This window comes from Microtus oregoni, unplaced genomic scaffold, assembly GCF_018167655.1.
Source record: "Microtus oregoni isolate MIOR12 unplaced genomic scaffold, Mior012 000036F_ref0000092, whole genome shotgun sequence".
In the NCBI taxonomy this organism is placed as follows: domain Eukaryota; kingdom Metazoa; phylum Chordata; class Mammalia; order Rodentia; family Cricetidae; genus Microtus; species Microtus oregoni.
In genome coordinates this window covers 14,074,719-14,099,726 of record NW_024543095.1, presented here as the reverse complement: position 1 = coordinate 14,099,726, position 25,008 = coordinate 14,074,719, and the positions used below count along the sequence as shown (strand labels likewise).

Genomic DNA, 25,008 nt, shown 5'->3' with positions numbered 1-25,008 from the left:
TATGATATTTCATTTGGTGAGGCAGGTGTTATCTCTTCTTATAGGAACACTGAGGTTCGCAGGGGCAAGGGCAGAGACGGACACAGACACCATCTTTCCAGCTCCAGTCAGGAACCGTTGCTGCCGTACCACACTACCTGTGCGGAGCTCATGGACTGCTGCTGCCCTGTCTGCATCAATTCTGGTGACTTTAAATTGCTATTGGCAAATATATCTGACATGTTTTAGAGACACCGTCTCACTTTTAATTTTTCAAGTGGTTCTAAGTTTATTATGTTTTATTCCTCGTTTAAGAACATTTCAATTAATTCGCTAAGCAAGTTTTTATTAAGCTAGGACAAAGCAGTAGATTTGCTCCCATGCTTGGGAAGGATACGCCCACTCCAGTTTGAGCTTCTCAGGAGGCAGTTCTGTTCTGATGTCATCATAGTTGTCAACATCCGAAGGAATGAACATGGTAATTGGCCGACCTCTCATAAACATTTTAATATATTCTCCTTCTGTTGAAACATAAGACGAAAATTAAACCACACATATTTCCCATGTGATTGTAGAAAGGTAGATTACTGATGCAATGAAAAATGACAAGAGTGGCTGGTTAAGCTTCTCACTGTATGATTACTTTTCATATTATAGAGCGTATGAAACAAAGGGATACTATAAATATCTAGTCCTAAATAGAAGAAAAAAAATCAAAATACAACAAATCTGTGGCCATTTGTTTAGTTGATAATAACTGTTTTCATCTAACTATAATTTATCTGTTTAAGCTGACATATTTCTACAACAAGTCAAAAAATGCAAACCTTTATGACCAAGGTTTCTTAACTTGCAAGGAAGAAAGAAATTACTTGGACAGACATGAATCATGTCTACCACACTCATCAACCTAAAGGTCAAGACCTTGCAGATTAAAGAGTCTCTGCACATTAAGGCAACAACTGACAAAGTGAAAACAAACTATGCATCAGAACGTCCTGAAAACCATGATGTAATACAGTGGTTAATCTCTGAATATATAATGGATGCCAGTTCAATAGAAAGAAACAAACCAAGGCACCCCCCCCCTTTAAAATACACTTAAAAATGGGTTAAGTAATTAGAAAACATTTGGGGGGGGGGAGGAAGGAAAAGACATAAAAATGGTCAACAGGCAATTTGAAAAAATATGCACCATTAATAGTAACAGCTCAGGGAAATATGAATGTAAACCACTGTGTGTCATTTTAAACTTGTCACAATGATCAGCAAAACCAAACAGAGTACAGACTAGATATGGAAAAACAGGACCACTGTGCATGCTGCCGCCAGGGATGCCAATGATGCTGCTGCTATGGAAAAGCAGGGCGGGGGCTCTTCAGAGACAATTCTAATACAATTATACTGTGTCATCTGGCAAGTCTACTACTAGATGTTTTCCAAAATAATGTAAATCAAGACCATGATCAGATATCAACACTAACTCTCCTGTTCACAGCAGCTCTATTCCTAACAGTCAAGATCTGCAAACAACACTGATGGCCACTTACAGATAAAGACGTGGTATATGCATATACGTAAGCCAGTCACAGAAAGACAGCTACTACTAGATCCCTATGATATGCTCAAAATAGTCAAATTCATGAATGGGGCAGTAATAATTAATAATAGTTAACTAGGGGTTAGAGGAAAACGGAAATGAGGACCAAGCGAGAGTTTCAGCCAAGCAAGAAGAATAAAAGCAATGTCAATATTAACCAAATTACATGATTTAAGACAGTAGATCTAATGACAGGTGTTCTTACCATAGTAAGCCAAAACCATATCTTGGAATATATCATAAGAAAAGGACTCAAACATTTTTTCAAGTTAAGATGAGAGGAGCAAAAGCTATGCTACACAGTGTGAGCAGGGCTGCTTCTCACGTCACCACTGTGCCTTCTATCAGCCTCATATCAATAATCAAATTCAACTGCAACACAAATATTTTCAAGACAGTGAGAAGATAGTTTTTATTTTCTTACTAGAACCATAGGTTCTGAAACAGCTTTTGTTTATATCAATCAATAGTTGTTTATAAGAGCTTTAGAAGTCTAAATTATTATTTTTTTATTATTTTTTTTAAATTTATTTATTTATTAAAGATTTCTGTCTCTTCCCCGCCACCTAAATTATTTTTAAAAGACAAGTCAGAATCAAATCAATATTGATTATACATCTCTAACCAAGGGAAACAATGCCTTGTGGAACAGTGGAGAGCAGGGCATGGTGGCTCATGCCTGCAAACCTAACTAACATTCAGGAAGCAGAGGCAGGAAGATCACCCAAAAATGTAAGGGAAACTTGGTCTACATAACTGAGTTTCAAGACAGCCAAGATTGCATACAGAAGCCTGTCAAAAATAAAACAAAGACAGGAGGAAAAAAAAACCCATAGATGGACCATTCATTCTCCAAAAAACTACGAACCAACACAAATCCCACCTATCTCTACCCCTAGCATCCTAAAGACCCACATATAGATAAGGCACCACGAAAAAATGGTTGCCAAAGCTAAAGGGGAAAAAAAGAGGCTGGGTACAACAGCACAAAGATGCCTAGTGCTTACTAACTTGTCTGGTACAAAATCAGAGTGTGATCATTGTAATCGGAGTTTCTGTCCTGCCCAGTTCCTGAAGGCGTTAAGTCCCAAAGAATCACACAGAGGTCTACATTAGTTATAAACTGATTGGCCCATTAACTCAGGCTTCTTATTAACTCTTATAGCTTATATTAGCCCATTATTCTTGTCTATGTTAGCCATGTGGCTTGGTACCTTATTTGGTGAGGCAGTCACATCTTGCTTCTTTTGTGGTTGGGTCAGGACTGCTGACTAGGATTTCCTTCTTCCCAGAATTCTCCTGTTCTCATTGGCCTGCCTCTACTTCCTGTCTGGTTGTCCCGCCTAAACTTCCTATACAGAAGCTGGTGTGATCTTAAAATCTCTATCAGTGACCAAGTTCCCTAAGAAAAACTGCATAATCCAGGATTCAAGATTCAGTAGTTTATATAATGTAACTATGAAGAGGAAGAAAGATTACCTGTGGACTGTCTTCCTGAAACCATTACTTCAGATTAAGATGCTATGCTTATTATGGGTGGGAAGTTCAAGTTATTTTTATTATTTTTTGCTCACAGTGTGCTCAGCCTCAGGGTCTGATCTAACAGGGTAAGACCTCCCACACTATGCTTTAACACCACATCATTCATGTCAGTATTACTTCTGAATCTAAGAGTGGGCATTGCTTCCTGATGATTTTTGCATAGCTGAACTTTGACAGTAACTAAATGACCAGCTGGAAACATTTCCCTTCTACAACTATCTTTACCCATATACTCATCTCTGGCGGCGGGTGTGTGTGTGTGTGTGTTTGTCAATCTACTCTTACAGGTATTCATCTGTGATACAACTTCCTTCTGATTTTTTTTAAGAGCATTAAATTGTTCAATCCCCTTTTAAATTTCTACTAGAATTTTTAATCTGATCAAAGATGTACATGAAAAAAATGTGTTCTGAATAATAAATAACAGATTAACAAGCTTCCATTGCTCTTTAGAGGAAAGTATGGCTAGCAAAGGTGAAGGGTTAGCAAGAATATACATTATATAAAAAGACTAACATAACTGAAGGAGCTCAAAATAGCATCATTTTATTAACTGTTAAGCAGGAAAATCAATTAAATCAGAAAACAAAGGAGCTCACTAATTTTTCTAACATGAAATTCAAGTGGCAGTCTATGAAATGCTTTGCTGTCTGAACTGGCACCACACACACTGGAGACCATGTGTGTAATATAGGAACTTGAAACACTCTCTGGCACTGGGGAAAAAGCAATGCATCACGATGAAGGAAAGACTGAAGATTTGAATCCCAGTTTACTCTATTAGCTGTGAAAGCCAGCTTCACTGTTCTAACATTGAAAATGGTAATACTACTACTTAGAACTTAAACTAAATAAGTTAACATACTGTGGAAAACAATCTGAGATTCCTAAAAATATTTATCCTTCTTCCTTTGAGAAGAATTTGTAACTTTTATCATATTGTTCTGATACAGGGCATAGTTATGTAAGCCAGGGCAGTCTCAAACTTGGCTACTAGGTCTACAGGTATGTGTCACCATGTGTGGCAAGCTGTAACCATTTAAACATTGTTTGGCAATTTGCTTATATAATTTACTATTCCATATAATCTGCATAAATTTTAAAGTAGCTATCCAAGATAGTATGTATAGGCAAATACACCAAACTTCTGATTATTCTACCATGTGCACTTTAAAACAAAGGGTCACAAATTCAAGTATCTAATTCAAGTGGTCAGGCAGAAAATAAAAATGAGAGATGACAGGCTGACTTGGAATGATGTACAGGCGTACTCCATGTACCAGTGCTACTTCAGGGGGCAGTACTACTCTAACTTTTCATTTTTCAAGAGAAATAGCAAATCTATAATTTACTGTGAAACCTTTCATCTGTAAAATGTTTACTTCTTTGAAAGTGTGTGCGTGTATGTGTGACAGAGACAGAGATACACACAGAAATAGACCTGCCAGAGAGAGAAAGAGAGATGGGAGAGGGTAGGAAGGGAGGCAGACAGACACCTGCCTGGCGAGCATAAAACATACAAGCCTTGGCTTGCAACCTTTTACAGCAAAGAGCCCTCTCCTTGGGAAATCAGCATAGTATGAGGATGTCACTCTTCTCTCCCTAGCCATTGGCATTCTCGCTGCAAATGTTTTCTTGAAACTCCCAGGTTCCTTTCCTTTGTTCCTGTTCCTTTTCCCTTTTCCCTTCCCTTCCCTTTCCTTTCCTTTCTTTTCAAGGCAGTGTCTCACTGTGTGGATCTCTCTAGCCTAGAACTTACTATGTTGACCAGGCTGGCCTTGAACTCAGACATCCACCAGTCTCTGCCCTCCAAGTGCAGGGATTAAAGGTGTGTGCCACTATGCCCAACTCTCTAGGGCATCTTATAATTACTGTTTGCTTTAACCAGCAGCACTTCCTGCTGCCCTCACTGTACACTAACAGGGAAGATAAGCTGGAAGGTGTGAGCCAAGGGACTTGTCAGAGTAAGGGTTAAGGTCAGTGACATGATACCCAATGTCTGGCAGTCCAGAAAACAAGTTTATTGAGCAACTTATCCCCATGCTAGTAGAGAGAGTGGGCAATAAATACTCAGCAGCAAAGCTGCTTACTAAATGTAATGAATGTCTATTGCACTGGCACAGTCAACATTTCTAAGATTCAGAGCGTGGATGGAGCATAAACTTTGATACAGACTTTGGCTTGAACCTTAGTTTTAGCCCTCCCTAAAGTCCATGCTAAAAAATTATGAATTGGTAATTAAATCTGATCAGTGACAAAGTCATTTAACTATAAAGGCAATTCTGTCAGATACTGTTGATTAAGGCTATTCATTTTTGGCCCTTGCACAGCATGGGAACTGAAAAAAAATTCTATGAGTTTACCTAGTCCAACAACACCTGCTTTTCAAAATGGGAAATCATGGCTTAACCAATTTCAGTAAATTTTTAGTCTGCATTCCAAAATTTTGTTATTCAGAACTTTAGACAGATTTTCAATGTGCAACTAGGTTCTAAGAGGGGTGTGGTGCAGTCTACTTTTAATCCCAGCACTGAGGAGGCAGAGGCAGAATCTCTAATGAGTGAAAGGCCCGCCTGGCCTACAGAGCCAGTTTCAGGCCAGCCAGAGGTACACAGTGAGACTTTGTCTTAAAGACAAACCCCAGAAAATGTAGGTTCTGGACCTGCACTTTCTAAAGTCAGCCACTGATCCATGGACGGCTGGGATGTGACTAGCATGAACGAGATGCACTCAAACTATAAGGTATACAGCAGATTTTGAAGATTTTGTACGCAAAAAAAGCTCACTAGTAATGTTCACTAACAGTCACACACCAAAAAGGTACCTGCTCTTCTGGCTATTTGTAGTAAGTTTGCTACTAAGCTTCATGTTAACTGTCTTTTGTCATCTAAAGGTCTAAGTCACACACATGCCAAACGACATCTTCCTACTGGACACTGAAGCACTTGGGTTGGTGCAGAGAAGCCCAAGGACCCGCCTGGAGAGCAGGCACTTGTGCCACGGTGCCACTGCTGATGGGCTTCTGAATTTCTAGTGTCCCACCTTCAGCATCTTCTCCCCAAGGTTTCTTCTTTAAGAAACCTGGGCAGGGTGGTGGCTACCTGTAGTCCCACACTGGGGAGGCTGAACCTGAACAGGAGTTCATGGCCATCCTGTTATACTCCACTTGAGGCCAGCAGGGGCTTTATGAGATGCCATCTCAAACAAATAAACAAATCCATTTCTATTTTGCAGTTTGTAGAACTTATAGCTCCTTCCAAATCAGAAAGTGAGTCTCAGACATAAGCATAAGCACCATGACAACAAATTGACAACAGAAAACTAAGGACTCTTTACTCATTTCCAGCTGCTTTTTTTTTTTTTTAAACTAGCAGTTCTGCTCCCAAACCATGCAAGCCAAACACAGGAACTGGAGTACTAGGTAGTTATGACTTGCCATGTGGGTGACAGAAGTCAAACTTGTGTCCTCTACAAGAGTAATGAGTGCTCTTAACCAATGAGCCATCTCACCAACCTCTGACCAGGTTGCTTCACTGTAATACTTTAAGATTCAACAAACCATGCCAGGTATGTTGGCATAAACCTTTAATCTCAATACTCAAGAGGCAGAGGCAGATTGTTCTACAGAGAATTTACAGCCAGTTTAGAATCTGTCTTTTAAAAAGAAAAACAAAAAAAAAAGGAGTTCAACAAAAGAATGTTCTGTGCAAGGGATAAAAAAAAAAAATTGTGTGTGTGTAGGCCAGGAGTGGTGGTGCATGCCTTTAATCCCAGCAGTTTATTCTAATCTATTCCAAGATTCTGAATCTAAATGCATAAGTCAAAAAAAAAATTTCCTAGTGATAGTGCCTACCAAATATGATGCAGTTAGTTTTAGTTTTACCAATTAGGATAAAACCAAGGTTTGAAAATTTGACTAGTATTAAAATGCTATTTTCATTATCTTCTCTGTTTGGTAAGTGAGCAAAATTTCCTAAATTCTTAATGGCAGGGGTGCCCATACATGATAATACCCAAGACATGACCTAACAACTTAGGGTTAGACTAAGCTCATCACAAACAGGTAACATCTGTGCACCTAAAAAACTCCATGTTAACTAAAACAGCAAGCCAACCTAACAATTCATCTCTTCTGACTCTAAGCCACCTCTCATCTCCATTCCTGCTTTGTCTATAACTCTAATTATCATAAAATTACTTGAAAACTCACATACAAGAGTTTGCTTACATCATCTGGATTTCTGTTTCCCTCCAAAGACTTTCTTTTTGAAAAGTTAGGAAATAGTGGTGGGAGTAATAACTACATAGTGAGACTGTCACACAAAAAGACGGGGAGAAAGAGGGAACTCAGATGTTAAAGCCTCCCCTCCCCTCATCTCTAGCTCTGCTTTCCCAATTAACAATGGCAGGAAAAGAAACACAAAGTTCCAGGGGCATAAAAATCTACAAATGAAATTCTGATTAAACAGGATTAATGAACAGACTTTAATTTTCATGCTTTGGACTTTTTGCTCCAAGATTTTTGGAGACTGGGATTCATTCTTAACCAAGGCTGTCCTTGAACTCCTGTCATATTCCTGCCTCAGCCTCCCAAATGCTGGGATTATAGGTATAAATCACCACACCTGGCTCTCATGTCTTCTTCTTCAAAAACATTCAGATAAAACCAAATGTGAAAACACAATAAACTTGGGTCAAACTATAGGTGCTTCTAATAGCATTTACATATATTAAAAAAATTCCACAATCTTTAAACATTAAAAATAAGTTACTAAAGGGGGGAAAAACCCAAAGTATTTTTAGTGAGGCTGTCCTTTGGAGAAGCATGGGTGAGCAGCCTGGGGATGCAGCAGGCAAGTGTACTGTCCTCCCTGTAATCTTGGCGCACACACCACTGATGGATATACTGTGTCACTAGGATCTAACTGAACACGGGCATGCTGAAACCACAAGTCTCAGTGGGGGGAAATGCTTTATTGAATCATCAATTTTTTCCTCCAACAAACGGACTTTGAACTGGTCCCAACCTACAGTTATTACTTTAGGCACAGTGGAACCATAATTTCTAAATGTTCTGTGATACATGTCATTTTGCTCCTATATCTCATGTTCATTTCACTTATATTATTGCCATTTAGTCACTTGCCCCGGATATGAGTGAGGTGTCTGGTGAAGTTTCTATTGCAAAGAGTACGCATTTTAGAAATGTAATGGCTAAAAAGCCAACACTGTATGCATGCTTTGACCAGGGATCTACCTGTTATATCTTATCACAGTTTAAAAAACCAAAAAACCAAAAGCAAACAAAAATAATTTGCCTGCCTCAGGGATTCAGTACTTCAGATCCATCCACTCACAAGATTATTTCTCTGGACATTCACATATTTCACTCATTTTCACTGGACAGCTTAAATGTCACTGGATCAGAAATGTCGACCACTCTATACAACAGCAAACTCTCCTTATTCTTTGCAAACATGCATCATCTCATAAAATTAAGAACTTGTTATATTCTGTCTACATCCTGTATGTTTTCACTGTTTGCTACATATATTCCCTTGGTTCAGGCATTGTAACTGCTGTGATCCTGAATCCTTAGTATAGGGCCTGACAAAGTAAAGAAAGATAACTAAATGCATAAAATGGTTATCTGATAAAAGGAACAACCCACAAGCATGTCAGATCTGTCAGAATTGCAAGATTATTTCAGGCTTCATTTTTCTTTCCCTGACTCAGTAAGTATTTGTACTGGTTAATGAAAGTTTATTTGAAGGTTGAAGAGATGGTTTAGCAGGTAAAGTGCTTGCTGTACAATTGTATAACTAACGCTCAGTGTGGTCAACATGTGATGTCATGAGAAACTGTTTTTTAAGATAAAATTCTTATTACAAAATTCAACTTCCTCTCTTCCTCTCCACCCTCTCCCAAGCACCAACCATCCTGTCTAAGGTGCTCCTCTGCACCACTGCCACCCATGTGATGACATTGTTTCACTTGCTAACCTGAATGATTTTGAAGATTATGCCAATACAAACCACTCTGACAAACGAATGCAAAGTTTTCCTTTCCCTTCAAAACAACTAAAGAAAGACAGCCCTTTGTCACCTCCTCCATGAAGATTTTGCTAGACTGGAGTGGTCTCTAGAACATTTAGTAACAGCACTTCTCCAGTCAGTGTTTCCTAGTTTTAAAGGACTTCTGTACATACTGTTCTGTCCTAAGAGTTATGGGAAGTAAGCTCTGTTGTGATTATTATTTTCAGGTCAGAACACTACTCAAGGTCACTGCCACTTGGTCTAGGTTACCAGAAGAACTGGGACTCATGCCTGTCCACATTGACTGCTCTTTCTATCTATCAGTGCCCCTATTTAACAAAGTTTGGTTAGAGTCAAAATTGTGTTTTAAATAAATTTAGTATTTTCCTTGGGTATGTCAACCATTACACAATCTATACAATTATAATGGAAAAAGTTCCTATCTAATTGAAGAAGAATATCATGTTTCAACCTTATTTACAATTTCTGTGTAATATCTTATGACCTAAAGAATATAACCAGCAAATATATTTTTCTTACTCTAATGAAAGAAAATAAAATTTACAGGAATTAAGTGAAATTGCTAACAAAAAACTAAAGCACATTTTAGCCAATTAACAGTCCAGAAGACAAAGAGAGCTATGACACGAGAAATGAGCTGCAAAAAGCATGCACAGAAAAGGCACGATCTCGTCTAGAATAGCATGCTTCAATTAATTTGCAAGCAATTTGAGGAGTGTAAAACTGATACATAAAACTTACCTACTTTGCAATCAAATTAAATATACATAGAGTTATCCTGCTTGGGTCAACAGAATGAGCCAACAGCAAGAAGTCAGAGATAACAATTAATAAAAGGGAAGAATTTAAGAGGAAATGCTTAGCTAGACTCACTATTTGAGTCTTAGCAGCAAGAAGTAAGTGATTATTAGCAACCAAATTGCAAGACAGGAAATCGAATTAAGACTTATCAATCTTTTAAATGGCTTTTCTAAGTATAATTTTTTAAAGGAAATACATTTTTTGATTTCTTCATGTTGCTGTATTTATTTTTACTGTTCTCCTTAATTCTCCAGATCTCACAGAAAACAGATTTTTTTTTTCTTTTTTTTTAAAAAGTAGTTACACTTACTAGTTCAAATTACCATGGTATTTCCTTTGTTAAGAGGAAAGCCAGAGAGTAGTGGTGAAAAGCCAAATAAGAGACCCAGGAGAGGCCGGCTGAGGAGGCGCCCCACGGCAGAGATAATCCTTACCTTGGCTGTTTTTTTCACGAGTTGACATTTTTGCTGGTTGAGACAAAAATGACATATCTTACAATAAAAACCAGGCATTTTCTAAAATGAGTACAGTAATATGTTTCTTTGGTTACTATGAACTAATAAATTAGATTGAATAAAATCAGTAATATTCTTATGAATTGGCAATAGTTAAGATGATGTAAAAAGGCAAGTATTTCCAAAAGGAATTTTTAATTTACCTTGATTGATGATGACATCTTTATGTCTAAAAAAAGAATGAAAAGAACACATTTATTTTACATGGCTCAGCACTAGAATCATCTGAAAGAATTTAGAAATTTTGATGCCTAGTCCATACTCTAGATAAATCTCTACAAGTAAAATTCAGTTTCTCAGTGGTCTCAACTCTAATATATACTATTTATGAAACAACAAGTATTATATACAATCATCGAAACAGTGAGATTACAAAAAGAGTAAAATATTCAAATCTTACAAGATTGAGACACTGAAGATAAATTAATAGTAAGACAAGGCTTTTCTATGGAAACTTAAAAATACCTGGTAAAATAAATCAGCTGAAATAAATTAAAATTTCAAATCAGGCATGTCATTACACACAACAGTACAGAGATACAATTATTAATTTTCATACAGGACAAATAGTACTTAACTTACTTGTCTGCACTTTTTATAACCTTTGATATTAGTTTTGATGTTGAAACGGTTTTCAATAATTTATTACGACTATCATCTGAATTTTCCCATGAGTTATGTGACTTTTCAGCTGTTGGTGGACGTTTTATGCTAGAAAAAACACATTAATTTCTTAGAGAAACGTTCTGAGTAGCAATGACATGTAATTGACAGTTTCAACAGACAGTGAGAGAAGAGATTAACACTCTTAAAGCGAACCCAGGGTGAGAAGGATTAGTTGAAGGATCTGGCTGGATGAGCGGAGGAGTTAAACAAGGCAATTAGGAAGTCTGTGTTATATTATCATTCAAAAGATCACCTAGAGCAAACATTATCTGGAGAAAGAAATCTCTACAATCTGCTGTTAATAGAAGAAAATGCTTAGGTCTCTTTGTAGTGTTTCTCATAACTTGTAGTTAATAAAACATGAACTATAAACTTGAAATATGACACTGTACCATTCATTCTGTATGTGATTATGTTCACGTAGTTAACTTATACATGGCACAAATTTCTAAATAAACTGTGACGCTAAAATTCTGAAGCTCTCGGTCACAGTTTTAGAGACTTCTATCCAGGATTAGAAATAAATAATGTGATACAATAAAAAATTATTGGCGTTATCAGCGGGGATTCCCTACATGCATAACTGAAATTCTATGGTTTATAAATGACTTTCTGGCTGCATTGCTGACCACCCCGAAACTCATCCAGTCTTCAATACTTCTGCAATTGTGCATCCAAAGAGCAACTGAGAAGGGCAAGCACAGTTCCAGGAGACGGTAAGCTGAAAAGGAGACTCTGGGACAAAGAGACACCAAGTTAATCAGAATGAACCTCAAAGAGACCATGAGCCTCCCCTGCACACAGTAAGAAGTTGCACGACATTAATAAGCTATGTTCAAGAACTCCAGAGGAGCCCAGGCAGAAGAACCACAAACCCTTAGCACGAGAACTGCATCAGGCATAGAGGCAAAGCCTTCTGTAAATGGTAAACATGCATTAATCAAGTAAAGAATATTTGGGATTTTCAAATTTCCATTATAGACTTGAAGCAAAACATTAACGTAGCCAAAGAGAAATATACTGAAAATCTTTTAGGAATGATTGTCATTTACTTTACTGAAGTTCTAACAATTCTTAGAATAGGTTAATAGTTTCCTCGAATTCCTCTGTAGTACTACAATAATAAAATACCTAAGGAATGCTAAAGCTTGAGTCCATGTTTCTAAATATTGTCCACCCCCACTCCCTTTTTTTCTCCACGACAGGGTTTCTCTGTGAAACAGTCCTAGCTGTTCTGGAACTTGCTTTGTAGACCAGGCTGGCCTTGAACTCAGAAATCTGCCTGTCTCTGGCCTTGAGCTCAGAAAGTACTGAAATTAAAGGCGTGAACCACCACTACCCAGCTAAATGGGCCAATTTAATTAAACTGGTATCAATACTTGTTACAAGGCAGCTCCATTAGTAGCCCCAGCATGCAGGTCCACACCCCTAATTTAGGCTTACACACATTTGTTATGTTTTTCCTTCTTCCCCTCTCATCACTTTAAAACATTAATTACTACAGAACAGAGAAAAACTCTCAACAAGCCTTTAGCATAGAAAAGACCAGGTGAAAGGAATTCATTTCCATACTTAAGCAAGAAGTTATCTTCCCAAGACCCAAAGCTGAAATTAAGACACAGCCACAGGAACCGTTTGTTTAAAGGAGCCTTGCAAGTTGAGGTTGTAATGATGCCAAAATGTAGTGAGGATAATTTAAATTGGCGATTTCTATCCATGGCTCTAAATTTATACACAACTACAAAAAATGTTAAAATATCTATAATTTTATTATAAAAATATTGTTTGGGCCGTTTATACCTTTCCTTTTTACCAAATTGTCTTAGTTTCTTTGCCAGTTATAATTGAAAAATTATGCTTCTAAATCTTTATTCCCCAGTGTCCTAAAGCACAGATTATAAGCAATGAAGATGTTTTCTCCTGGAATCCATGGATAGCCAACTTTTCCCAAATCACAGAATTTAGGTATCTTTACAACCGGTCCCTAGCTCTGTACTTGGGGACGGTTAAAACCTTTTGGTGGGAGCGGAGCTCTTGCTCTCTGGAGTTTGTCTGTTTATTTGGAGAGGCTGTGAAGAGGGCTGGGGAGAAGGTGATGCTCGCATTTGTGGGCTCTGATCATTAGAATGAGATTCCTCTTTTTTTTCTCTCTGTCCTTGTGGCTTTTCTTTCTTTTTTTCTGTACCACTGTAAAATAAAGTATAACATGGAACAACACATATTTAACAAACTTTAAAATCAAAATAATAAAGTGATTATAATTCAAGACCCTAAATCATATAACTAATAATAAAATATTATTTTTATTCAATTACAAAAAATATAATCTTTAATAAAGAATTAATTTTTGAACAATCTAAAGTAATAATCCATTCTATGAAGATTGCCCTTTGAGATGGAAGTGACCTCTAATGGATTTTGTAATTTTGATGATTGCAGTGGGGCCGCAGAAACTCTCTCAACTAACTTCAACTTATCTAAATTACAGCACTGAGGACCTTTGCACTCCCTGTAGAAAGAAATTGACTGATGACGCACTAAGTGTTCATATTTAACCCAGACTACTCCCAGGTTCCTCTGACCCGGTCAACTGAGTTTTCTCTCTGTGGGGAAAAGGGGAGGGTGGGCTGTGGTACTGAGTATAGGTTCAAGGACTCACATATGCTACATAGGCACTCTCCTGATGAGTGGCACCCACCTGTTAATGCTGTTGTTCTTTTAATTATAAAAGGTAAGTATAAAATACAAAATATATATGAAAAGAAAACTGTAGTTCTGTGAAAACCAAGTTTTCGCTTTAGAAAGACCAAAAAAAGTTACTAAAAATGCTATGAGGGGCTGGGAAAACTGCTCAGATAAAGACTGCCGGGAGACCAGAGCTCAATTCTTAGCACGCACATTAGCACATTAGGTGGCTTCAATTACCACTCCAGCTCCAGGATCCTGTGAACCTGAACACCAATGTATATACTAACACACACACACATGCATGCACGCACGCACGCACACATGCACGCGCATAATTTAAAAAAAAAAAAAACTTTGGGAGGCCTGGCATGGTAGTGCACGCCTTTAATCCCAGCACTTGGGAGGCAGAGGTAGGAGAATCTCTGAGAGTTCGAGGCTAGCCTGGTTTACAGGACAGCCAGGACTATACAGAGAAACCCTGCCTTGATAAGAACAAAATAAAACAAAAAAACAAACATCAAAAAATAAAAGCAAAACAAAAAAGTAAATTTTTTAAAAATGATATTAAATGAATGTGAAGTAATTTTTAAAGTCACAGGAAAAGAATTGTTTTGCCAGAGTTTTACATTTCTTATTCTGCTTTTAAACTAAAAATTACAAAGTTACTTATAGGTATACTTTAGCAAGACAGTCGACAAATTTGATCAAAGATACATCCTTTGAAAAGGTGAAGAAAAACTGTCCCAACAGGTTTCAAGCTAAAATACTGAACGTACTTATATACAGCCTTTATGACTTTGCACGTGGACAGTTATCAAACACCTTCAGAAGTCTCAGCTGCACCTGTGAGCAGTACTGTAAAAGACAGACTCAAGATTTGTCTTCCAATACTGAAAGGGTAGAAAATCATGAATGCTCTATAGTTCTTAAGCAAAGGACATTAAATTTTTATAAGATATGTTCCAAGAATAAATGTCACAACACACACATACACAAACGTGTGCATGTGTATCTAGTTTATACAACCGCACTATCACATTGTTAACAATTAGAAATGTAGTAACATCATTCTGACTTTGTCGCTTCTGAATCTGATTCAGTTCTGATACCTTGCTATGTTCAGTTTTTGAAGAAGTGTGGGCTGAGAAACAAATTCTTATCAGCAAATAGCAAATTAAACCCTAAAATCAGAAAACTGGGCCTGGAGACCGTCAGTGGGCGACATGCTCTCTGTGTTTTAAGTGTGAGGATCTGAGCTTGGATCTCCAGCTCCCATGGGAAAGCCAGCACTTGAGATGGGGTACGGGGACACATGGATCCCAGGGACTTGGGAGCCATTCGAATTATGCAAAATTGCAAACTACAGGCTCAAAGAGAGGCCCTGTCTCAAAAACTAAGATGAGGACTGATGAACATCCAACATCAACTGTGGCCTCCACAGACAGGGGCATGTATACACACACGCATATGCCACAGAGAAAGGAGGAAGGGAGAGTCACAGACAGGGGCATGTATACACACACGCATATGCCACAGAGAAGGGAGGAAGGGAGAGTCACAGACAGGGGCATGTATACACACACGCATATGCCACAGAGAAGGGAGGAAGGGAGAGTCACAGACAGGGGCATGTATACACACACGCACACGCCACAGAGAAGGGAGGAAGGGAGAGTCTGAATTAGATGACAATCCTTTTGTAATGGTCTTCAAACTATGCTTTATGCTTAAAAGAGATTTTCCTTTGGTGTTAAATTTAGTGCCCTGAACAACAAAGGAACAAAACCAAGTGGTCTTAGACCACCCTTTCCTATTGTACTGATCATTACAAAGCACCAGTACAGAAACAAGCTAAGAAAACCAGCCAAAATTAATCTGTTACTGAATAAAAAATGAACGTTTATAAAAAAAAATTATATACTAAGGGCTGGAGAAATGGCTTAGCAGTTAATAGCCATTGCTACTTTTGCACATGACCTAGGTGTGGTTCCCAGCACCCACATGGCAGCTCACAATTAGCAGCAACTCCAGTTACAGAGGATCCAAAATTCTCTTCTAGTGGGCACTACATGATGTGTTCACCAGAGTCAAAATATACCAATGAAATAAAAACTAAACAATCTTTAAAAATATTAAAGATTTCTACTATGAATGCTTTATTACAATGTAACAGAGATGATTTTAATACTTTGAAAGAGGGAAAATTGAAATTCTGTAATGACATTAGGTTCTGAAGGTTTTGTTATCTCCTTACCATCCCCGTAGCCACCTGCCTGGTTAACACCTGGAACTGTGCACTCTGAACCTTCCAGGGGTTAATATCTGAAGTAAGCGCTTTTCATTAGCATACATCACTATACTTTTTAAACTCTTTCCCCCTCATGCATATCAAACAACAACACCTGTTTTGTACAGCTGATTTCCTATGACATTTCCATGTGAGGGCAATTAAAAGAAATGTCATTCAACCACTGCTATTGGAACAGTAAATTATACTGAGAGAGCCCGAGCACATGGAATTCCATAATACACTGGAACGTTTAGAATGCAGCAACTCCAGCATCCTCCTGCCTCTATCAGCCCTGACCAAGTAGACAGCCACACACTACTACTAGAATACTTTGAGGTGAATCTCAGTTTTCTGATTTTTGCTGAAAAAAAAAGTTATAATGGTCTTTGCCCCTCTCACTAGAGTAGATATATATTAAAGAGTCTATTATCTTTAAAATGTACCAAGTATGTCACTTGCTAAGGAAAATCTACTTATATAATTTCATTAAATGTATCAATAAATTCTTGTTGAAAATCAAAAGCAACAATAAGATTCCAGGACATGAAAAGGCTCTGTCTCTTCAAAAGCTTTCTGAATAAAAATCAACTTGTGATACTATAAGAACAATGGACTCAGGCCGGGTGTCTCATTCATAATTAAAGAATCAAGACATGAGCACCTGACTACCATACAGCCCTATTTGTAATTCTTTTCATGAGTAGCCTCATCTATCATGCACAGTTGTGCACTGCCAGTTCCCCATTTCATGACAATCAGGTACCTTTTAGCAGCAGACGAAAGAGTTTCTTTTCTTGCTATTGATACAGAGCTGGTGTGATTCTGTTTTCTGTTTATACCACTTCCATTGGTTATACAGGACATGGAAATAGCTTCTCGAAGACTTGGTTGGCCTAAGGTAGTTAGGAAAAAAAATTTAACAAATTTTAAAATAATTCTTAAATAGCAGAGTTTTAAAAATTAAGTCTATTAGTGTTTATGAATAGTGAACAGTGGTCCCACCCGCAGCATTCAGCAAATGCACTACTGTCTTGAGATCTAACACCACCGACAGAGACCAACAGAAAAGCTACACTGAGCTGCTAGACCCACCACTCAGCTAAATGGCTGCTTTTCCATGGCAGCTCTGAAGCTCATGACCCAACCATATCCTTTAAATTTCTAATATTATACACATTAAATTTTAGAGTGCCATTCTATATAAATAAAGTTTAACTATGTAAGACAACTTTTATAGTAATTGGAATAAATGTCTGGTGGGGAGGCAGATAGACAACTGTAGTCAGCCGGCGTCAAAACTGCAGATTAAACAGGCCTGTCCACCAGGAGTCAAGATGATTTAAAGACTGGCTATAGAGCATAGTTATGGACTTGAGCAAAACTGAACTGTTCAACTAAGACAATCTCATGCTGTTTTTTTTTTCCCTTTCCAAAACAAAAAATTAAAAGCTGCACATGTAGGACCTAAAGTATCTGGCATTCCAGAGTGTCGTTTCAAACTTGGTGTTTACCCGCATTTTTGACAGGTCCTTGGACTAACTTGTATTATAACTACCTAAGGGGAATCCATGATACAGTGTCCCACATTCCCCCACAGATGGAGGAGACAGAAGAGAAGGCAGACAGCAGCTGCATTTTTTGTTGTTGTTGAAATGTCTTGGGAAGGTACTTATATATAAGAGAAATGCCCCTCAAATTACAATTTTTGCTATAAAATCTAGCACTAGTATGCCACATAAGTGACTTCTTGCACTGATGATTTTTAAAAATTATCGTAATGAAATATTAATGTTCGAGTCAGAGCATCTGCCATGCCTGCAATGCTGTGAGCAGGAAAGGGAGTGGTGCAGGAGGAAGGATCTGAATAGTCAAACCTTATTATCAAAGGCTCACTGTCAAACACCTCTTCTAGTTTCTTATGTTTCATTGTCAAGTTCTCGACACCTTTCTTAGTCTAATACTTTATTCTTTAAGAGGACAGCAATATAGCCCCATCAAATTCTGTCTTCTCTATTTCTAATTACTTTGGAATATTTCCCAATTCCTCTTGCCTCAAAGCAAGATATACCATTTAACTTCTAGCCCTATTTTTCATAAGTAGAAATAACAAAGGAAGCATTAGACTGTTCCAGAGGAACAGCCCCTGTTGCTTGTCTAAGACAATAACTACCTATGTACTTCTAGACTAGATAAGAAGGAATTTCCTCATCCTCTGACACAGCCATCACTGACTTCAGTTTAATACTCTCATTATAGAGATTCATACCTTCCCAACCTGACTAATGTAACTGAAATTTATCTACTAACCTCTGACAACCCTTGCCATCTTTCATGTTATTCAGGATAAGAATTAAATGACAATCCCTAAGCCTTTACAATATCCCAAACTCTATATATTAAGGACTGATCCAGAAAAAAATATTGAAATATAATAGAAAGTCATTACATCATTAATATATACTAATTCTACTAATTGAAAACTGATAACTAATTTTAGATGATTTGATAACATACCATCTACAAATCCCAAGAGAAATATAAACCTGCTTAGAGTTTTCAATAACAAAACTTATGAAATTTTACATCTCTTCATGTCTTATTATTGGCATTAGAAAATATAATTAGACAAAATCTCTACTAATGAGAAATAAGTGATTAATCTTAATGAAATATGTTCATCTATAAAAGTTTGTCAACCATGTAACTGAAAGAATAATTAAGGAAATAGGTCTCACTTCATAATGTAACTACACTATCAGCAATATAATTAATGAGGTTACCTTTTAAAGCTGTTTTCCTTTACTTTTGTTTTATGAGCATGGGTATTTTGCTTGTGTGCAGATTTGTGCCTGTGGAGGTCAGAAGAGGGCTTTTGATCCTCTGCGACTGGAGTTACAGACAAGTTGCCATGAGGGTGCTTGCAATCTAACCTGGGTTGTCTACAAGAACAGCCAGCTCCATAACCCAACTTTATTACTTTTAGTTCTTCTCTTAAATTTTTAGAGCAACAAAAAGGTGAATAACATGCTATATGTGTGTAACTATATATCCACGCAAACATCGACATCCACAGAATTGAGTATTATTCAGCCATTTAAAAAAGTCATCTTTTCATTTACAATAACACGTACAGAACATACAGGAGGACAGTATGTTAAATGAGATAACCCAGGCATAGAAAGAAAATAGCACATGTTCTTATGTGTATGTGGAAGCTAAAAATTGATTTCAAAGTAGAAAAAAGTACCTGGAAGAGTCTGAGAAGTGTGTGCAAGAGAAAAGATGGTTAGTAGGCACAGGGGTGAGGATGGATAGGGGAAAATGACTTGGAACAGTCTACACAGTATAAGATAACTATGGCTGACAAAAATGGTTTGAATGTTTCAAAATAGTTACTAGAGAGAACTCTGAATGTTTCTAACACAACAAACAACAAATGTCTGAGGTGACAGGCCATTATCTTTACCTCATCATTCCACATTCTTTACATGCATGAAACGTTACAATGTACCCCAGAAATAGCCCAATTATTACATTATACATACATACATATATACATATATATGTATCTGCAGACAACAAGGAAATATTATATGTTCTATTGTAGGACTTAACAAACATGCATATGGATGAAAGCTGAGGGTAGAAATGCCAGTTACGCAGAAAGCTTGCTCTAAAGATGTACTCACTTTATCAAGCCTGTGTTAACTGTTTTGTTTTCCATTCTACTCTAGCAACTTCAAAATTCTCTTATAAAAATCAATTCTTAAGCAAACAATGTTACTGTCTTGACTGTGGCAATCTTCAAGGCCGATTCTCAAAAAAATATACAATGAAAGAAAAATTTTTAAAAGAACCACACAACATTATCCAAAGTGTTCCTGCCAAGCAATGTGCTAAACTTTAAAGTTCCTTATCTCTTGTCATTGATGCATGTATCCAATTACCACTAATAATAAAGAACAATTTTCCCACTTTTCTAAATCTCCATTATCTACATTTAGGTCCAAAATGAAGAATAATAAAAATAAACAATGTTGTTATTGTTGCCCCGTAGCTCCCTCCAAAACTTTAACTTACATCTCCCCAGGTCACTCAACATTTCTTTCATGTCTATGATCTTCCATTCTAATCAGCCCATCACTGATGTTGTGCTGGGCTTTCTTGTTTCATAGCACTATCACACCAACTTTCACCTGTAAGTTGAGTCCCAAAATCTTGTTGGCTAACAGCAGCAAGCACACCTCACCTGTACTTCAGCAATCTACACATGCCCGCGCATACACTGCCACATACATCTCACATTCAGCCTTCGAACACTGGCTTCACAGTCTTTCTTGGAATCCTGGCTAACTGCATTGTGTGCATCTGTCTACTGAGCATCTAGGGCAACAAAGTACTTCTCTCCGGGTTGTCTTCTAGTTCCAACTCACTGCAATCCGGATAGAGCAGTCAGTGCAAATCTCCCTTTTCCAAACATTGCTGAGGACAGTGACCATGTTGGTCTTGTCTCTATAAGCTCCACCAAGAAGTATTTCAAGTGCTTGGTTAATTTGAAAGAATTAAAAATTCTTGGTGTTTGAAGAACAAAAAGCTACATCTGATTTAAAGGAGAGCAATGGGGTCTTTTCTGCTGAATATTTGGATGTTAAAATTCCTATTGTATTGAGGTTGACAATATTTTAAATATTGACCACAGAAGGCTTGAGATGAAGTTAAATAATTTACAACTGTTTTAATCATGTTTCTGTAATAGGTAGATCGAATGCCTAGCTATATTTAGGATGAGGAGCACAAAAAGATTCAGTCCTTGCTCAACAAATTTATTACATAGTTAGAAATATTATGGTGAAAAAGTCTATAAGTCAAGTATTACACAAAGTTCCCAACTGAAACAGTAAAGAGTAAACTTTCAGAATTTGGGAAATAAAGAAACCTACTGTAATCACAAGTAATTCCCAGGCAAATAGTATTGTATTTCAAGTTTCAATTTTCAAAAGAAAAGGGCAGAAGACACAAGGCTCTTATGAACAACACACTTAATTACCTTTATTTGGCACAGACTTTTTCACTGAGGCTACATGATCTTCTGAGATTGCAAGACGTCTCAAAACATCAGCCAAAGCTGCCTTGAGTACAGTGATTTCATCTTCCTGTTGTTGAACTCGTGACTCAAGAGCTGAGAGGCGATCTTGAACATCAGACGTACTTGCAGCAGAAATGCTATCATCTAAAAAAGAAAAGAAAATACTGACCATTTTAAAACCCAACTACTCAAGAAAAAATTCCCTTCTGGTGAGAAAACTAAACCAAATCAGGTTTTTGTTTTTTAAGACAAAACAAAATAAAAACAATAATTCTGGCATGTTTACAAGAGCAACTTCTACAAAGATATTCTTCAAATTATTAAAACGATGGAATTTTCCCGTGGCTAATCCCCCACCTCCAGCCATGGTGATACCACCTCAGTTTTCTTACTAAATGTTCCTATATACAACACTTTGGAGAGATAGCAACAGTTTTTAAAAGAGTAAACTATCCAAGCTCCCCCTTTTAATGACATCATGACCCTACTTCTTTAGAAAAGCAGCCGGCAAACCATTGGATGCATGCTCCAGCACTGACCAGAAAGCCCCCTCCCCTTGTCTTTACTCTCCCACTCCTCCAACACCAATAAAAAGCAACACTGTTATGAATGTAACTTAAAGACTTCTTGCTGCTCTCCTTTCTTCCAGCAGTCCAATGTCTTTTAAAAAGAGTAATGGCTAGGTGTGGTAGCACATACCTGGCCATCTCTACACTCTAGAGGCAAGAGGATTGGCTCAAATTCCAATCAAGCCTGGGCTCTATTGTAAAAGACTATCAAAAACAAAGCGGTGGGCCAACAGGATGATGCAGCAGGTAAAGAGGCTGCCGGTCTGGGTTTGATCACTGGGACCCACATAGTAGAAGGGAAAAACCAACTTCCACAAATTTCCTGACTTCCACACACATACTGTAGCACATGTACACATCTGCCACAAATAAATATAAAAATAAACAAAGCAGTAGCAATAACAGTAATAAAAATAAATTAAAACCAATAAAGAAAAATAAAAGATGTTTCTATAAAGCTCCTACCTAACATGTTAGGTATATAACAACAAAGACTATTTCAAGTAAGTTTTAACTATAACAGCATTATTAAATGCTTCCTAAGCTACTTAATTCTCAATTGTACTATTTGCTGAGTTAATTAGAATAAAAACATACAGTTGTGGGCAGATGGGGACAGGAACACGAGAGATCAGGTTGTGGGGACCGATAGGGGATGGGAGAGTACTAGAAGAGACTACTGGAAAGGGGAGCATTTCAGGGTCAGGTAAAAACCTGGCGCAAGGGAATCTCCCAGGAATCTACAAGGAAGAGCCCAGCTAAGACTCCTAGCAATAGCGGATACATAGCCTGAATTGGTCATCTCCTGTCATTAAGCAAGACTTCAAGTGGAGCAAGATGTACGGCCTATGGGATGTGCTGGGTAAGGGTAGCCTAGAGATTGAAGGAGTGGCCAAACAATGGCTGGTCTAACCTAAAACTCATGCCAGGAGAGTAAGCCCTCCCCTGAGACTATTGGGAGCACCAGGACACACAGGCTGGATGACCCAGAGACTTAGGATTAAACCAAACATGACTAGAGGGGGAAAATGTCAATGTAATGATAACTAACAATGTTATACTCATAGATTGCTGCCTAGCCCAACTGTCATCAGAGAGGCTTCATCCAGCATCTAATGGAAACAAATGCAAACCCACAGCCAAACATTAGGAGGAGCTAGGGGAATCCTGCAGAAGAGGCAGAGAAAAGATTGTAGGAGCCAGAGGGGTTAAGGATACAAGAAAAGACACAGAATCAACTAACCTGGGCTCATAGGGGATCACAGAGATAACTGACAGCCAGGGAGTCTGCATGGGACTGACCCAGGCACTCTGCACGTTACAGTTGTGTAGCTTGGACCTCCTGTGGGATTCCTAACAGTGGGAGCAGGGGCTATCTCTGACTCTTTTGCTAGCTTTTGGGACCCTATTCCCATACTAGGTAACTTTGCCCTGTCATAGGAAGGTGTTTAGTCTTACTGCAACTTGATATCCATAGGACTTGCCCTTTCCTGAACAGAAAAAGAGGAAGAGTGGATTGGGTGGTGACCTACCCACAAACACAAAGTGGGGGAGGAGAGGTGGGAGGGGAAACTGTGGTCAAGATGCAAAACAAATTAATTTAAAGAAATATACAGCTGTATAGAAAGATCAAATGCTATTGGTTAATTCTCTATAAGCCGAAAAATGCTGGGGAGAAATACTGACTTAATAGACACCCTTGGCCTACTTCTTAGAACAGAGGACAATTTAAACCAGGTCGGTCATATAGACACTAAGGTAGAATGGGCCACTTTCCTCAAGCTGAAACAATATGCCAGGATTTCCTTAAACAGTTAATTCCAAGTCTGAGTTAACACACTGACACAATCCCCTCAGCATCTTTAAACCAAACCTATGAAACAGATGACAGGAGACATCCACCCTGAGACAGCAATGCCAACCGACCTTCCAGGGGGCAGATGTGCTCCCTTCTGCCTTTAGTGGGATTTCAGTGACAATTGGAGAAGTGACAATGTTGAAAGAAAAGCTGGGTCTGTCTTAAACTTGGTCTTGAAGTTCTGGTTCTATACGAATTAAGTACATTATCTTATTACATTATTTTATGATTGTAGCTCTTTGAACCTTAATTATTTATCTTTAAAGGAGGACAGTATAAGGCACACAAAGTACAAAGGGTAAAAACTTGGCACATCTGTCAAAATGAGAGGGATCAACAATGGCTAGTAAGAACAACTCATTCTCTCATCTTATATTCTTATATATTTTTAAAGTTTTTATTAACATATTAACCATGCATAATAATGGGTTTCATTATGACATTTTCATACAGGTAGAGAATGTATTTCAATCACATTTGTACCCCCACTGCCCTCTTACCCTTCCACCCCCTGCAGATCCTCTTCCTTTTGGCTCTTTCAGTATTTGTGTGTGTGTGTGTGTGTAGACAAGTGAGTTTCATTAGGGTTCTCATAAAAGAATTTACAGGACCACGGGCACCATAAAATTTTACTTATATGTGTATGTGTCTAATTTACACACACACACAGACACATACACACATGTTGTGCTGTGTATGCGGTGTGCACATGTGTGTGGGTGCAGTTGTTTTTCCATGCCCCTGAGGTATGTAGAGGCCAGAAGTTCATATGAAGTATCTTTCTCTACCATGCTGCACCTTAATTTCTGTTTCTCAACTGCACCCTGAGCTCACCGACTGACCCGGCATTGCTTAGCTCCCTGCCTCCAGCGTTGGGTTTACATATGTGCACCACTGTGCCTGGTTTACATATGTGCACCACTGTGCCTGGCCTGCATGTGGATTCTTGGGATCCAACCTCAGGCCCTCATCCTTGTGCTACAGAGCCTCCCTGGCTCCAAACATCTTTATACTGCCCTTTCCTTTGTCATCTGGATGGCCCACACTATTGACAATGTGTAAGCTCAGTCAATATTTCTCCTGCCTTGAGTGCTTATTCTCCTCCTGGGGGCGGGGAGGGCAACCGCACAGACAGACAGAAGCAGCTCTTCTCCCTTATGGAACTCTGATTTTTCAGGTCTTGTGAGCTCTGGTACGTCATTCTTCTACATTAGTAGGCTGAACTGCATGAGATGGTTTTCTAAGTCAGCGTAAAACTGACTACTAGCAATTTCATATGGTTTAATTTCCACTGAACACTACAGAAATGGTGATTTCAGGCCAGAGAGACAATACAGATTTTTTTTTTAGAGAGAGCA

The 25,008-nt window shown here is 38.1% G+C and overlaps 1 protein-coding gene across 6 annotated transcripts in view; it reads right to left on the bottom strand.

Annotated features, from left to right (window-relative positions):
• Eml4 (EMAP like 4) overlaps positions 1 to 25,008 on the bottom strand; it is a 125,844-nt gene that overhangs the window by 38,147 nt on the left and 62,689 nt on the right. Inside the window, exons 2-8 of one of the 6 annotated variants that reach the window (XM_041630975.1) lie at positions 21,185 to 21,367; positions 16,901 to 17,030; positions 13,173 to 13,346; positions 11,076 to 11,204; positions 10,637 to 10,662; positions 10,413 to 10,445; positions 377 to 500 (exon numbers count right to left, since the gene is read on the bottom strand). In XM_041630975.1, coding sequence (XP_041486909.1) covers positions 377 to 500; positions 10,413 to 10,445; positions 10,637 to 10,662; positions 11,076 to 11,204; positions 13,173 to 13,346; positions 16,901 to 17,030; positions 21,185 to 21,367 — 799 coding nt within the window. The remainder of the gene's footprint in view (positions 1 to 376; positions 501 to 10,412; positions 10,446 to 10,636; positions 10,663 to 11,075; positions 11,205 to 13,172; positions 13,347 to 16,900; positions 17,031 to 21,184; positions 21,368 to 25,008) is intronic. The other 5 variants (XM_041630976.1, XM_041630977.1, XM_041630978.1 and 2 more) reach the window with 5 other exon arrangements.